General features: G+C 37.9%; 1 protein-coding gene across 1 annotated transcript in view; it reads left to right on the top strand.

Annotated features, from left to right (window-relative positions):
• The window catches only part of LOC133553997 (plexin-A1-like), a 648088-nt gene that overhangs the window by 369977 nt on the left and 260893 nt on the right, over window positions 1-17218 (top strand). The window contains exon 13 of the mRNA XM_061902321.1: window positions 15238-15352. Within this exon, the coding sequence (XP_061758305.1) occupies window positions 15238-15352 (115 nt within the window). The remainder of the gene's footprint in view (window positions 1-15237; window positions 15353-17218) is intronic.

The raw sequence follows: 17218 nt of genomic DNA on the forward strand, positions 1-17218 counted from the left end.
TCCAGTAAACACAATACGTGATTATTCAGAATGAAAATATACTGAGCCTCGTGATTTCGCCCTGTCTCTGCTTTGTCTGCGTTGAGGTACTTGAGGTCCGTCCTTGGCTGTTAGCAGGCTGGAAGACACAAACAGCTGCGGCAAGAAAACTCCTAACTTGCAGTGGAAGATAATAAGTTATGTGCTTTTAGGCATAAGAGTTGTGTGATAACTTGTATATAATTATTCTAACACTCACTCTTTCTAAAGCGATATATTTTATTTGGTCTTTTTTGATACAATTAGACCAGACCTGGGCAAATTAAGGCCGGGGTTCGAATGCGGCCAATTAATATTTTCAATCTGGCCCGCCGGGCAATCCCAGATAGACCCTATCCGGGACACCCTAGACCTATACTGTTGTGAATTTCAGACATTTCCTGAAAGTGAAAATTGTGAATATTTGCCAAAATCTTTTTGAGTTATGTTGCTAATGAACAAATGGACAAAGCTGGTTACGTAAATGTAAGGTAACACACGGATAATTATCCGCATCACGCCCAAAATCTAATCAATTGTTCCCTATCTCAATTTGGAAATGTCTTTAATGTAAAATTTGCAAAAAAATCTGCTGATAATTCATTTATTTTTTACTAACTGACTGACGTACGAACTGTCAAACAAATGACAAACAAAAAGTTGAAGCTTGTTACGTAAATGTAAGGTAACACAGTAAAAATTATCCGCATCATGCCCAAAATCTAATCAATTGTTCCCTATCCCATTTAGGAAATTTTTAGAAAGTAAAAATGGTAAAAATCTGCTGATAATTTAGTTATTTGTTACTAACTAACTGATGTATGAACTGTCAAACAAATGGCAAACAAAATGTTGAAGCTTGTTACGTAAATGTAAGGTATCACAGTAAAAATTATCCGCATCATGCCCAAAATCTAATCAATTGTTCCTTATACTAATTAAGAAAATTTCTAGAAAGTAAAAATTTCACAAATCTGCTGCTAACTGACGTATGAACTGGCAAACAAAATGTTGAAGCTTGTTACGTAAATGTAAGGTAACATAGTAACATTATCCGAATCAGGCCCGAAGTCTAATCAATTGTTTGTTATCCCATTTCGGACATTTCCTGAAAGTAAAAATTGTTCAGATCTGGTGATAATTTAGTTATTTGTTGGTAACAAACTGATGTACAAATTGTCAAAAAAAAAAAAAGACAAATAAAATGTTGAAGAATGTTACGTAAATGTAAGGTAACATAGTAACATTATTCGGATCTGGTCCAACATTTAATCAATTGTTCCTTATCTCATTTCGGACATTTCCTAAAAGTAAAAATTGTTAAAATCTGCTGATAATTTAGTTATTTGTTACTGACAAACTGACGTATGAAGTGTCAAACAAATGACTAACAAAATGTTGAAGCTTGTTACGTAAATGTAAGGTAACATAGTAACATTATCCGGATCAGGCCCGAAGTCTAATCAATTGTTTGTTATCCCATTTCGGACATTTCCTGAAAGTAAAAATTGTTAAAATCTGCTGATAATTTAGTTATTTGTTGGTAACAAACTGATGTACAAATTGTCAAAAAAAAATTACAAACAAAATGTTGAAGCTTGTTACGTAAATGTAAGGTAACATAGTAACATTATTCGGATCTGGTCCAACATTTAATCAATTGTTCCTTATCCCATTTCGGACATTTCCTGAAAGTAAAAATTGTTAAAATCTGCTGATAATTTAGTTATTTGTTACTGACAAACTGACGTATGAAGTGTCAAACAAATGACTAACAAAATGTTGAAGCTTGTTACGTAAATGTAAGGTAACATAGTAACATTATCCGGATCAGGCCCGAAGTCTAATCAATTGTTTGTTATCCCATTTCGGACATTTCCTGAAAGTAAAAATTGTTAAAATCTGCTGATAATTTAGTTATTTGTTGGTAACAAACTGATGTACAAATTGTCAAAAAAAAATTACAAACAAAATGTTGAAGCTTGTTACGTAAATGTAAGGTAACATAGTAACATTATTCGGATCTGGTCCAACATTTAATCAATTGTTCCTTATCCCATTTCGGACATTTCCTGAAAGTAAAAATTGTTAAAATCTGCTGATAATTTAGTTATTTGTTACTGACAAACTGACATATGAAGTGTCAAACAAATGACTAACAAAATGTTGAAGCTTGTTACGTAGATAGATAGATAGATAGATAGTACTTTATTGATTCCTTCAGGAGAGTTCCTTCAGGAAAATTAAAATTCCAGCAGCAGTGTACAGAGTTGAGATCAATTTAAATAAAAGTAAAAAGTAAATAATGGGGGTTTAAATGGAAACAAAATAGAGAAATTTTACAATAAGAATAAAAACTAAAAAGCAACAATGGGAATAACAATATAACAGTAAAATAAGACTATAACAAGACAAAGTAGGCAGTAGTGACCATGTTATGAAAACGTATTGCACTGTTATTGTTTTGCATCCCCTGTCATCCTAGTACCCCCCGCCCCCCCAGAGAGGAGTTGTACAGTCTAATGGCGTGTGGGACAAAGGAGTTTTTGAGTCTATTAGTCCTGCACTTGGGATGAAGCAGTCTAGCACTGAAAGATGTAAGGTATCACAGTAAAGAATATCCGTATCAGGCCCAAAATCTAATCAATTTTTCCTTACCCCATTTCGGAAATTTCTCGAAAGTAAAAATTTGCTATACTGTTGTGCAAGCTGTACACTGACTACTCTAAAGCCTATCCAAGTTTACTTTTGATAGTCATGTGACGGCCGGACTCGCTTTTGTGCCATCCTGCACATTTCTCCTAGTTACCGAGGAGAAAACGCACAGTAAGCCCCCCCCCCATTCCTTCCCAAAGAGCCCGTCCTCATCCAGCCTTTCTCCAGACCACCCTCCTTATAGACCCCCCCCCAGCCCCACCTCTCCAACGCTTCACTTTCTCGTTCATCAAGTCCATTTTATTGCCTGCACTCTGCTCTCGGCCCCGCATATATCTGCATAGTAATTGGCCGTTAATTAGCTGGAGCCGGGGCGTCCGTGCACGCATAATGGAGTGGGCTTGTCGAGAAGGGCTCACCTGGGCCGACTTCAATCTTTGATCCATTTTGTCGGCGTGTAGTCTGTTGTCTGCGAGCTAAAAAAGCACCTTTGTGTTTTCTTTCCCTGCTTTGTTGCGCCCCTCTATCCCCAGGACTCGTGCGGGATGGTTAAGTCGCCACCTCAGCAGATGTAACATAAACCCATACATTATACAACCCCCCCAACCCCCTCTAGTGTCAGCTTGCAACTTTTAATCTATGACCTCGCCGGTTGGAAGCCCGGCGCCAGGGGCCGCGGCGCGCAGCACGAGATAATTGGCCCCCTCCCGACCGGTGGGCGGGTTTGGGAGGCCAGACGTGCACGTGCTCAGACGCGGGGCGGCCCGCGGGCACGCACCCGGCCTCCCACGTCGGGAAGCTGCGATCCACAAACTGGTGCGCGCTCAGTCAGGAGGCGCTCAAAGAGACAGAAGGCGCCGTGTCGGATGCCGCGGGCTATTTGTGCACGCTTTTACAATATTAGACATTTGTATTAACAAGAGGCTGGGATTATTTTAGCATGCAGCAGCAGCAGCAGGAGGAGTGCTGCATCTTTTACAAAAGAACGAGGGAGGGAGACTAGGAGGGCTGAGGAGAGGGGAAATGAAGAGGAACGCGGTACAAAAGACACGAGGAGAGGGATTATGTGGAGTTGTCTGGAATAATGTGTCGATAGACACATTATTCCAAAGGAAATAATCAGTATACAACCCAGCGTCTTTTCGGGTCGTTGGCGCCAATTTCGGGCGCTGTCAAATTGTACGAGCTTGTAGGAATACCTACTCAGACCTGTTCTGTCCGGGTGAGCTGCATGATTTATGGTCTAAAATGAAATTCCAGGGAGCGAGGAAGCGAGGACGCGGCAGACCATTCCATGATGTAAACACAAGGACTAGAGTTGTCTCGATACCAATATATTGGTACCGGTACCAAAATGTATTTCAATACTTTTATAAATAAAATGCACCACAAAAAAAATGGCATTATGGGCTTTATTTGAACAAAACATCTTAGGGTACACAGTAATCTAATCAATTGTTCCTTATCCCATTTAGGAAATGTCTAGAAAGTAAAAACTGTAAAAATTTGCTGATAATTCAGTTATTTGTTACTAAAAAACTGACGTATGAACTGTCAAACACATGACTAACAAAATATTGAAGCTTATGTAAATATAATGTAACATAGTAACTATCCGAATCAGGCCCAAAATCTACTCAATTGTTCCTTTTCCCATTTCTGACATTTTCTGAAAGTAAAAATGGTTAAAATCTGCTGCTAATTTAGTTATTTGTTACTAACAAACTGACGTACGAACTGTCAAACAAATGACAAACAAAATGTTGAAGCTTGTGACGTAAATGTAAGGTAACAGAGTAACATTATCCAAATCAGGCCCAAAATCTAATAAATTGTTCCTTATCTCATTTTGGAAATTTCTTGAAAGTAAAACTTGTAAAAATCTGCTGATAATTTAGTTATTTGTTACTAACAAACTGACGTACGAACCGTCAAACAAATGACTGACAAAATATTGAAGCTTATGTAAATGTAAGGTAAAATAGTAACTATCCGAATCAGGCCCAAAATGTACTCAATTGTTCGTTTTCCCATTTCTGACATTTTCTGAAAGTAAAAATTGTTCAAATCTGCTGATAATTCAGCTAACGAACTGACGTACGAACTGTCAAACAAACGAAAAACAAAATGTTGAAGCTTGTTACATAGATGTTAGGTATCACAGTAAAAATTATCCGCATCAGGCCCAAAATCTAATCAATTGTTCCTTATCCCATTTAGGACATTTCTAGAAAGTAAAAATTGTAAAAATCTGCTGATAATTCAGTTATTTGTTACTAACAAACTGACGTACGAACTGTCAAACAAATGACAAACAAAATGTTGAAGCTTGTGACATAGATGTAAGGTATCACAGTAAAAATTATCCGCATCAGGCCCAAAAGCTAATCAATTGTTCCTTATTCCATTTAGGAAATTTCTACAAAGTAAAAATTGGAAAAACCTACTGATAATTTAGTTAGTTGTTACTAAGGAACTGACGTACGAATTGTCAAACAAACGACAAATAAAATGTTGAAGCTTGTTACGTAAATGTAAGGTAACATAGTAACATTATCCGAATCAAGCCCAAAATCTAATCAATTGTTCCTTATTTCATTTTGGAAATTTCCTGAAAGTAAAAATTGTAAAAATCTGCTGATAATTCAGTTATTTGTTACTAACAAACTGACGTACGAACAGTCAAACAAATGATTAACAAAATATTGAATCTTATGTAAATGTACGGTAAAATAGTAACTGTCCGAATCAGGCCCAAAATCTACCCAATTGTTCCTTATCCAATTTCTGACATTTTCTGAAAGTAAAAATTGTTAAAATCTGCTGATAAATCAGTTATTTGTTACTAACGAACTGACGTACGAACTGTCAAACAAACGACAAACAAAATGTTGAAGCTTGTTACATAGATGTAAGGTATCAATGTAAAAATTATCCGCATTAGCCCAAAATCTAATCAATTGTTCCTTATCCCATTTAGGAAATTTCTACAAAGTAAAAATTGTAAAAATCTGCTGATAATTTAGTTAGTTGTTACTAAGGAACTCACATACGAATTGTCAAACAAACGACAAACAAAATGTTGAAGCTTGTTACGTAAATGTAAGGTCACATAGTAACATTATCCGAATCAGGCCGAAAATCTAATCAATTGTTCCTTATCTAATTTTTGAAATTTCCTGAAAGTAAAAATTGTAAAAATCTGCTGATAATTCAGTTATTTGTTACTAACAAACTGACGTACGAACTGTCAAACAAACGACTAACAAAATATTGAATCTTATGTAAATGTACGGTAAAATAGTAACTGTCCGAATCAGGCCCAAAATCTACCCAATTGTTCCTTATCCAATTTCTGACATTTTCTGAAAGTAAAAATTGTTAAAATCTGCTGATAAATCAGTTATTTGTTACTAACGAACTGACGTACGAACTGTCAAACAAACGACAAACAAAATGTTGAAGCTTGTTACATAGATGTAAGGTATCACAGTAAAAATTATCCGCATTAGCCCAAAATCTAATCAATTGTTCCTTATCCCATTTAGGAAATTCTACAAAGTAAAAATTGTAAAAATCTGCTGATAATTTAGTTAGTTGTTACTAAGGAACTCACATACGAATTGTCAAACAAACGACAAACAAAATGTTGAAGCTTGTTACGTAAATGTAAGGTCACATAGTAACATTATCCGAATCAGGCCCAAAATCTAATCAATTGTTCCTTATCCCATTTAGGAAATTTCTAGAAAGTAAAAATGGTAAAAATCTGCTGATAATTTAGTTATTTGTTACTAAGGAACTGACGTACGAATTGTCAAACAAACGACAAACAAAATGTTGAAGCTTGTTACGTAAATGTAAGGTAACATAGTAATTATCCGAATCAGGCCCAAAATCTACTCAATTGTTCCTTATCCCATCTCTGACATTTTCTGAAAGTAATTTTTTTTAAAATCTGCTGATAATTCAGTTATTTGTTACTAACAAACTGACGTACGAACTGTCAAACAAACGACAAACAAAATGTTGAAACTTGTTGCGTAGATGTAAGGTATCACAGTGAAAATTATCCGCATCAGGCCCAAAATCTAATCAATTGTTCCTTATCCCATTTAGGACATTTCTAGAAAGTAAAAATTGTAAAAATCTGCTGATAATTTAGTTAGTTGTTACTAAGGAACTGACGTACGAATTGTCAAACAAACGACAAACAAAATGTTGAAGCTTGTTACGTAAATGTAAGGTAACATAGTAACATTATCCGAATCAGGCCCAAAATCTAATAAATTGTTCCTTATCTCATTTTAGAAATTTCCTGAAAGTAAAAATTGTAAAAATCTGCTGACAATTAAGTTATTTGTTACTAACAAACTGACGTACGAACTGTCAAACAAACGACAAACAAAATGTTGAAACTTGTTGCGTAGATGTAAGGTATCACAGTGAAAATTATCCGCATCATGCCCAAACTCTAATCAATTGTTCCTTATCCCATTTAGGACATTTCTAGAAAGTAAAAATTGTAAAAATCTGCTGATAATTTCGTTAGTTGTTACTAAGGAACTGACGTACGAATTGTCAAACAAACAACAAACAAAATGTTGAAGCTTGTTACGTAAATGTAAGGTAACATAGTAACTATCCGAATCAGGCCCAAAATCTACTCAATTGTTCCTTATCCCATTTCTGACATTTTCTGAAAGTAAATTTTTTTTAAATCTGCTGATAATTCAGTTATTTGTTACTAACAAACTGACGTACGAACTGTCAAACAAACGACAAACAAAATGTTGAAGCTTGTTACGTAGATGTAAGGTATCACAGTAAAAATTATCCGCATCAGGCCCAAAATCTAATCAATTGTTCCTTATCCCATTTAGGAAATTTCTAGAAAGTAAAAATTGTAAAAATCTGCTGATAATTTAGTTAGTTGTTTCTAAGGAACTCACATACGAATTGTCAAACAAACGACAAACAAAATGTTGAAGCTTGTTACGTAAATGTAAGGTAACATAGTAACATTATCCGAATCAAGCCCAAAATCTAATCAATTGTTCCTTATCTCATTTTGGAAATTTCCTGAAAGTAAAAATTGTAAAAATCTGCTGATAATTTAGTTAGTTGTTTCTAAGGAACTCACATACGAATTGTCAAACAAACGACAAACAAAATGTTGAAGCTTGTTACGTAAATGTAAGGTAACATAGTAACATTATCCGAATCAAGCCCAAAATCTAATCAATTGTTCCTTATCTCATTTTGGAAATTTCCTGAAAGTAAAAATTGTAAAAGTCTGCTGATAATTCAGTTATTTGTTACTAACAAACTGACGTACGAACTGTCAAACAAACGACTAACAAAATATTGAATCTTATGTAAATGTACGGTAAAATAGTAACTGTCCGAATCAGGCCCAAAATCTACCCAATTGTTCCTTATCCCATTTCTGACATTTTCTGAAAGTAAAAATTGTTAAAATCTGCCGATAATTCAGTTATTTGTTACTAATAAACTGACGTACGAACTGTCAAACAAATGACTAACAAAATATTGAATCTTATGTAAATGTAAGGTAAACTAGTAACTGTCCGAATCAGGCCCAAAATCTACTCAATTGTTCCTTATCCCATTTCTGACATTTTCTGAAAGTAAAAATTGTTAAAATCTGCTGATAATTCAGTTATTTGTTACTAACGAACCGACGTACGAACTGTCAAACAAACGACAAACAAAATGTTGAAACTTGTTGCGTAGATGTAAGGTATCACAGTGAAAATTATCCGCATCATGCCCAAAATCTAATCAATTGTTCCTTATCCCATTTAGGAAATTTCTAGAAAGTAAAAATGGTAAAAATCTGCTGATAATTTAGTTATTTGTTACTAAGGAACTGACGTACGAATTGTCAAACAAACGACAAACAAAATGTTGAAGCTTGTTACGTAAATGTAAGGTAACATAGTAACGTTATCCGAATCAGGCCCAAAATCTAATCAATTGTTCCTTATCTCATTTCGGACATTTCCTGAAAGTGAAAATTGTGAAACCTAGCAAAAACTTTTTGAGTTATGTTGACAATAAACCGACGAACCAACTAGCAAACAAAAGAACGAACAAACAAACTCGAAAACGAACTCACCAACAAATCCATTTGATCGCATTACTTTCTAGCAGAGATGTAAATAAAAACGAGACACTTCACTTTTTTTGTTGGTTTCATTGTCAACGCACTTCATTTTTTAGCATCCATATATGACAAACAAGTGTAAAAAGAAGTTAAACAGTGTCAACTTTAAATTGACATTATGACAAGTGACCAGTCAGTATCCACACATGCTACATTAATGGTGCTCTTCAGTTTCACTCGGTCAACTCTATGATCAGATTTTCCGGTATTAGATCCACAGAAGCACCAAGTTAGTCCATAGCTCGCGATCCCTTTTCCAATAAACGTGACCCGCTTTAATTAAACTGGGCTTTGAGACGGATCATACTCGCTGCTTTTTGGACTCCAGCGTGACAAGATGCAATAATAAAACCTTCTAATGAGTGCGGGTCCCCTGCCGAGAAGCCCTTCTCCTATAGCTATAGGAACGGCGAACGCACTGTTTGGATCTTTTTTATTGGACAAGGTTTGCTTTTTATTGACTAGAACTGCCAGCAGTACATTTATCCCAAAGCATTGGCAGCTCTCCGGTCCAGGTGTCCCGCAGGAACCCTGCTGTGTCAATGCTGGTGACACAAGTGTGCTTATTTACGTGTGTGTGTGTGTGTGTGTGTGTGCGTTGAGCTTGCATACTCTCCTCGCACTGTGCACACACAGGCAGGATCGATAAACCCGGAGGAGGTTAATACCGGGGACGACTCACATGCTCCACTAACAAATGTTAGCATAACCTCAGCGCGCTGACATGCTAATCCCGCAGCATCGATCCCGTATCTGAAGCTGCCGATCAGCCGGGCCTCAAGAGCTTATCACGGGACATCGTCGACATCCTCACACATTTGCAGATAATCAGCGGCTTTTTTAATTGACTGATACGCGGTAGAGAACCCAACACCGCTGCGTTTTGTGTGGAGACCAACATGTTGGGGGGCAAGGTACCCATCGCGGAAATAAAACTTAACATTATCATTGTTTTTATAATTATTACAAAAGTCACTGAAGGATATTTTCAATTTATATACAGTAAATCGAAGAACTTCCAAAAAGCAAAAAATCTGATTACATGGGCCTTAGTGTCCATCTGCAGTGGCAAAACGGCTTAATCCGGATCAGCCCCAAAATCCTTAACCCGTTTTTGACACGTCCTGCAAGTTTCATCCAAATCTACCTATAACTTTTTGACCTTTGTTGCCAACTAACACTCGATTATATTGACCACAAATAGAAAAAAGGCACACAATCATTGAACTAAGTTAGTGTCCGTCGGCAGTGGTAAAACAGCTCAATCCGGATCAGCCCCGAAGTCAAAACACTTGTTCCTTAAGCCGTTTCTGACACTTCTTGTAAGTTTGATCCAAATCTACCCAAAACTTTTTGAGCCATATTGCCAACTAACGCTCGATAACATGGGCCACAAACAGCAAAGAGGCACAAAATCACTGAGCAAAGTTAGTGTCCATCTGCAGTGGCAAAACAGCTCAATCCGGATCAGCCCCAAAATCAAAACACTTGTTACTTAACTTGTTTTTGACACTTCCTGTAAGTCTTATCCAAATCTACCTGGAACTTTTTGAGCTATGTTGCCAACTAACACTCGATTACATGGGCCACAAACTGCAAAAAGGCACACAATCATTGAACTAAGTTAGTGTCCGTCGGCAGTGGCAAAACAGCTCAATCCGGATCAGCCCCAAAATCAAAAAACTTGTTCTTTAACCCGTTTTTGACACTCCCTTTTAAGTTTGATCCAAATCTACCCGGAACTTTTTGAGCTAAATTACCTACTAACACTCGATTACATGGGACGCAAACAGCAAAAAGGCACACAATCATTTAACTAAGTTAGTGTCCGTCTGCAGTGCTGCACCAAAACAGCTCAATCCGGATCAGCCCCAAAATCAAAACATTTGTTCCTTAACCCGTTTCTGACAATTCCTGTAAATTTAATCCAAATCTACCTGAAACTTTTTGAGCTAAGTCGCCAACTAACACTCGTTTACATGGGCTACAAACTGCAAAAAGGCACACAATCACTGAGCTAAGTTAGTGTCTGTCTGCAGTGGCAAAACATCTCAATACTGATCAGCCCCAAAATCAAAACACTTGTTACTTAACTTGTTTTTGACACTTCCTGTAAGTCTTATCCAAATCTACCCGGAACTTTTTGAGCTAAGTTGCCAACTAACACTCGATTACATGGGCCACAAACTGCAAAAAGGCACACAATCATTGAACTAAGTTAGTGTCCATCTGCAGTGCTGCACCAAAACAGCTCAATCCGGATCAGCCCCAAAATCAAAACACTTGTTCCTTAACCCGTTTCTGACACTTCCTGTAAGTTTGATCCAAATCTACCTGGAACTTTTTGAGCTATGTTGCCAACTAACACTCGATTACATGGGCCACAAACTGCAAAAAGGCACACAATCACTGAGCAAAGTTAGTGTCTGTCTGCGGTGGCAAAACGTCTCAATGCGGATCAGCCCCAAAATCAAAACACTTGTTCCTTAACCCATTTCTGACACTTCCTGTGAATTTAATCCAAATCTACCCGAAACTTTTTGAGCTAAGTCGCCAACTAACACTCGAATACATGGGCTACAAACAGCAAAAAGGCACAAAATCACTGAGCTAAGTTAGTGTCCGTCCGCAGTGGCAAAACGGTTCAATCCGGATCAGCCCCAAAATCAAAACACTTGTTACTTAACCCGTTTCTGACACTTCCTGTAAGTTTTATCCAAATCTACCCAGAACTTTTTGAGCAAAGTCGCCAACTAACGCTCGATTACATGGGCTACAAACAGCAAAAAGGCACAAAATCACTGAGCTAAGTTAGTGTCCGTCCGCAGTGGCAAAACGGTTCAATCCGGATCAGACCCAAAATCAAAAAATTTGTTCTTTAACCCGTTTTTGACACTCCCTTTAAGTTTGATCCAAATCTACCCGGAACTTTTCGAGCTAAGTCGCCAACTAACACTCGATTACATGGGCTACAAACAGCAAAAAGGCACAAAATCACTGAGCAAAGTTAGTGTCCGTCTGCAGTGGCAAAACGTCTCAATCCGGATCAGCCCCAAAATCAAAACATTTGTTCCTTAACCCGTTTCTGACACTTCCTGTAAGTTTTATCCAAATCTACCCGAAACTTTTTGAGCTAAGTCGCCAACTAACACTCGTTTACATGGGCTACAAACAGCAAAAAGGCACACAATCACTGAGCTAAGTTAGTGTCTGTCTGCAGTGGCAAAACCTCTCAATCCGGATCAGCCCCAAAATCAAAACACTTGTTACTTAACCCGTTTCTGACACTTCCTGTAAGTTATATCCAAATCTACCCAGAACTTTTTGAGCAAAGTCGCCAACTAACACTCGATTACATGGGCTACAAACAGCAAAAAGTCACAAAATCACTGAGCTAAGTTAGTGTCCGTCTGCAGTGGCAAAACGGTTCAATCCGGATCAGCCCCAAAATCAAAAAAATTGTTCTTTAACCCGTTTTTGACACTCCCTTTAAGTTTTATCCAAATCTACCCGGAACTTTTCGAGCTAAGTCGCCAACTAACACTCGATTACATGGGCCACAAACTGCAAAAAGGCACAAAATCACTGAGCAAAGTTAGTGTCCGTTAGCAGTGCTGCACCAGAACGGTTCAATTTGGATCAGCCCCAAAATCAAAACATTTATTCTTTAACCCGTTTCTGACGCTTCCTGTAAATTCAATCCAAATCTACCCGAAACTTTTTGAGCTAAGTCGCCAACTAACACTCGATTACATGGGCCACAAAGAGCAAAAAGGCACAAAATCTCTGAGCTAAGTTAGTGTCCGTCTGCAGTGGCAAAACGGTTCAATCCGAATCAGCCCCAAAATCAAAAAACTTGTTCTTTAACCCGTTTTTGACACTCCCTTTAAGTTTGATCCAAATCTACCCGGAACTTTTCAAGCTATATTGCCAAATAACACTCGATTATATGGGCCACAAACAGCAAAAAGGCACACAATCATTTAACTAAGTTAGTGTCCGTCTGCAGTGCTGCACCAAAACAGCTCAATTTGGATCAGCCCCAAAATCAAAACATTTGTTCCTTAACCCGTTTCTGACAATTCCTGTAAATTTAATCCAAATCTACCCGAAACTTTTTGAGCTAAGTCGCCAACTAACACTCGTTTACATGGGCTACAAACAGCAAAAAGGCACACAATCACTGAGCTAAGTTAGTGTCTGTCTGCAGTGGCAAAACCTCTCAATCCGGATCAGCCCCAAAATCAAAACACTTGTTACTTAACCCGTTTCTGACACTTCCTGTAAGTTTTATCCAAATCTACCCAGAACTTTTTGAGCAAAGTCGCCAACTAACACTCGATTACATGGGGTTTGACCCGGCAGTAATTCTAGGCAGGCGCAACTGTTCAAGGAAATACGGTAAATAAAATGGGCTGCTGTAGAAAGGGAACTTTTCTTCTGCAGTTTTTTTCTTTTCTTTAGTTCTGCAATATTATGAGCTTCTTTTGAAAAAAAATATATAAAAAATCCGTAGCTCCTGCATGAGTTCATAAATATGATTTAACGCAGCCTTTATATGGATATGGACATTTACAGGGTGGGGGGGGGGAGAGATGCGCCATCAAGCAGTTTACTGTCACTTTAGTGTCACCTTGGAACAGAAGTGTGTTAAAACACCGCGCGGAAGAAGATGTGATTATTTATTCCCTCGTCTTTTAAACGATCGCGTGTTTTTGTCGGGTAATCAGTTGTTTTGTCAATGTGTTTTAAACGTTTGCGTTGCGGGTTTTTTGGAGAAAGACGGGAAATAAAACGAGCATTGTAGGGGGGGAGAAAAAAAAAAAAAGCTTATCTTGTGCTGCCAGCTTATTGCACTTAAAGCCTCCAAGAATGGAGGATAAGGAGGGAAGAGTACATTTCTCTGTGCTTCCTGGCTCATCCTCCACTCTGGTCTTAGTGGCTGACAGCCTGGATAAAGTCTTAAAGCACAAGACCGCGCTTACACTTGTCATTTCAATGTCACTGCTACTTACTGTACTCGGGCTGCTGTACTTCCACACGTGCTTTTATTTCTGCAGCTCCTTCCTGAACATTCTACCCTGGACCATTGGAAATTCATTCAAAAATATGTTTTTGTTATGAGACCAATTATTTAGTAGGATTGTATTGTTTATTTTGCACAAAAAATGTGCACATTTCGGAAATGTTGCCTTAGTTGTTTCCAAACAGGGCTTGTAACCGGGCAGTAAAACGGCTGTTCGAACAAAACAGAAGTCATCGTCATGGACTTAATAGCTGCGAGAGCTAGCTCACCGATCAGCTAAACAGACTCAATAACTCCACTGTGACGTTTTGGTGAGTTTGATGAGGAATTTGTGAAACTGGAAAAATACAAAAAAAATACCTTTTGTATGTTGACAATGTTATTCAGACACTGGTAAACTGACAAAACTAATAAACTGATGTACGAACCGACATTAGAACTGTCCAACAAACGACAAACAAAATGTTGAAGCTTGTTACGTGAATGTAGGGTAACATTATCCAGATCTGGCCCAAAATCTACCTGTATGTATATATATATATATATATATATATATATATATATATATATATATGTATGTATGTATGTATGTATGTATGTATATATATATATATATATATATATATATATATATATATATATATATATATATATATATATGTGTGTATGTATGTATGTATGTATGTATGTATGTATATATATATATATATATATACACACACACACACATATACCTGTATGTATGTGTATATATATATATATATATATATGTATGTATATATTAGTGAATTATATTTATATAGCGCTTTTCTCAAGTGACTCAAAGCGCTTTACATAGTGAAAGCCAATATCTAAGTTACATTTAAAGCAGTGTGGGTGGCACTGGGAGCAGGTGGGTAAAGTGTCTTGCCCAAGGACACAACGGCAGTGACTAGGATGGCTGCAGCGGGAATCGAACCTGCAGCCCTCAAGTTGCTGGCACGGCCACTGTACCAACCGAGCTATACCGCCCCGTATGTATACCGTATATACATATATATGTATATACAGTATATATATAAATATATATAAAAACATTCATTACTGAATCCTACTCAATTTTAGATAAGTGTTCATTGTTGTCATACGTTGCTTTTTCATTTGCACATTTTAGTACCAAACTCTTATGCATGCAACCACGTTTCCCACCTGGTGGAACAACAACTATACAACAATAAATGTTTTATTTTTAGATTTTTACTACACATTGGGTAATCCAACTGAAAGTAATGGAAAACAACATTGATTTGTTTAAAGGTGTCGTCCATCTTCCATATTATTGTAACCCCACTCTTGTCCCCGGGTGCAGGTGTCTGTCTTGTGTGGACGGCAAGTTCCCGTGTCACTGGTGCAAATATCGCCACATGTGCACGCAGGACGCCAGCGACTGCTCCTTTCAGGAGGGACGCGTCAACACCTCACAGGTAAGCAGACGTGCTTAGGTGTTTGAAGTGCACTCACATGAGTGTGCTATATGTGTCCAAAATGGTAGATTGAATTGAACTAAGGTCAAGACTACAATAACACTCATTATTTTGCACTTTGGTGGCAAAGGAAGAATGCTTTGGTTTTAGTAGCATTTCAAAAGTCCAGGTTGTCAGGTTTAAGCACCAAACTATCTATTAAACGAGACAAGAAGCAAGGAATCAGGCAGAGACAAAGTTCAATTTTGCTCATGAGGAGAACGCATGGAGCTGCACACTCAGTTACAGTCACACCCTACGCTCTGAGGAACAGCCCACGCGCTCCTCTATTTATTCAGTTTAGGAGTTCCCTAGTTACATGGCTGAGGCTGCTTCTAAAGGGAAGAGTCACACATTATGCAAGCAGCTCAGTACGCACAATACGTGGTTATTCAGAACAGAAATGTGCTGGAGGGCCTCGTGCTTTCGCCCTGTCTCTGCTTTGTTGGCCTGCTGTCGCCTTATCTTCGTTGAGGTCCCGGTTCGTCCTTGGCTGTTAGCAGGCTGAAAGACAGAAATATCTGCGGCGAGGCAACTCCTAACTTGCAGTGGAAGGTAACGAGTCGTGTGCCTTTAAATAAATGATAATAAATGATAAATGGGTTGTACTTGTATAGCGCTTTTCTACCTTCAAGGTACTCAAAGCGCTTTGACACTACTTCCACATTTACCCATTCACACACTGATGGAGGGAGCTGCCATGCAAGGCGCCAACTAGCACCCATCAGGAGCAAGGGTGAAGTGTCTTGCTCAGGACGTGACGAAGTTGGTACTAGGTGGGATTTGAACCAGGGACCCTCGGGTTGCGCACGGCCACTCTCCCACTGCGCCGCGCCGTCCCTTAAACGAAAATAAAAAGTACAGCTTGAGCACGATAATAACTAGAGCAACCGCCTTTAAGCATAAGAGTTGTGTGATAACTTGTATATAATTATTCTAACACAGGTCTACAAAGAGGACCAATAAAGTCACAATTTTGGTGTACGAAATTTTTCGAAGTGGGTCAGACATTACGACTGGACACCGGTCTTTTGGTCTTGGATGTTTTAGTTTTGGATGTATTTTCTACTGACTTCCGCTTGCAAAGAGCATGTTTAGGTGCTGGAAAAATGAGTTTGAGTGTTGATAATCAACTAGAAAAGTTGTGCTTAAGTTCCTACTGAATGGTCTTGACGTTGCGACAGGAAAACTTTCTAACAAAATCCCACTAAAATTATGAAATGTTAAACACATTTTTATAAACTTTTTGGGTCAAAAAATCCTACCAATGTTTTTTTTTACATGAATAATGTTTATATTATTTATTTCTTCTTCTATATATTTTCTGGTTATTAAACAAATTATACATTTTTTCACAATAGGCAACTTTTAATCAAACATTTCCTTTATTAATAATAAAAAAAAAAAATGTAAAATGCGACAACATTCTCATGTGTTGTGTTTTGGGTTATCGAAAATATTTTACGAATTTTAGGAATAAATGTTTAATAAATTACATTTTTTAGGTATCACGTATGCTTTTCTTATAATTTCTTAATTTCCTGGTGGTGAGTTGGCTGCGATGGTGGAGGAGGATGCCGGACAGACCTGGCAGGCCCAAGCACATTGTGAGGGCCTGCTGGGAACGTCTGGCAGAGTCTCCTGTCAGAGAGAGTTTCAATTCCCACCTCCGGAAGAACTATGAACATGTCATGAGGGAGGTGCTGGATATTGAGTCGAGGCGGCTGATTGGAGCCGTGGCCGCAAGGTAGTTGGTGCCTGTCGTGGTGGTAATCGTCGAACCCGTTGGTGGACACCAGCGGTGAGGGATGCCGTCAAGCTGAAGAA

Source organism: Nerophis ophidion, linkage group LG06 (genome assembly GCF_033978795.1).
Source record: "Nerophis ophidion isolate RoL-2023_Sa linkage group LG06, RoL_Noph_v1.0, whole genome shotgun sequence".
NCBI classification, from domain to species: domain Eukaryota; kingdom Metazoa; phylum Chordata; class Actinopteri; order Syngnathiformes; family Syngnathidae; genus Nerophis; species Nerophis ophidion.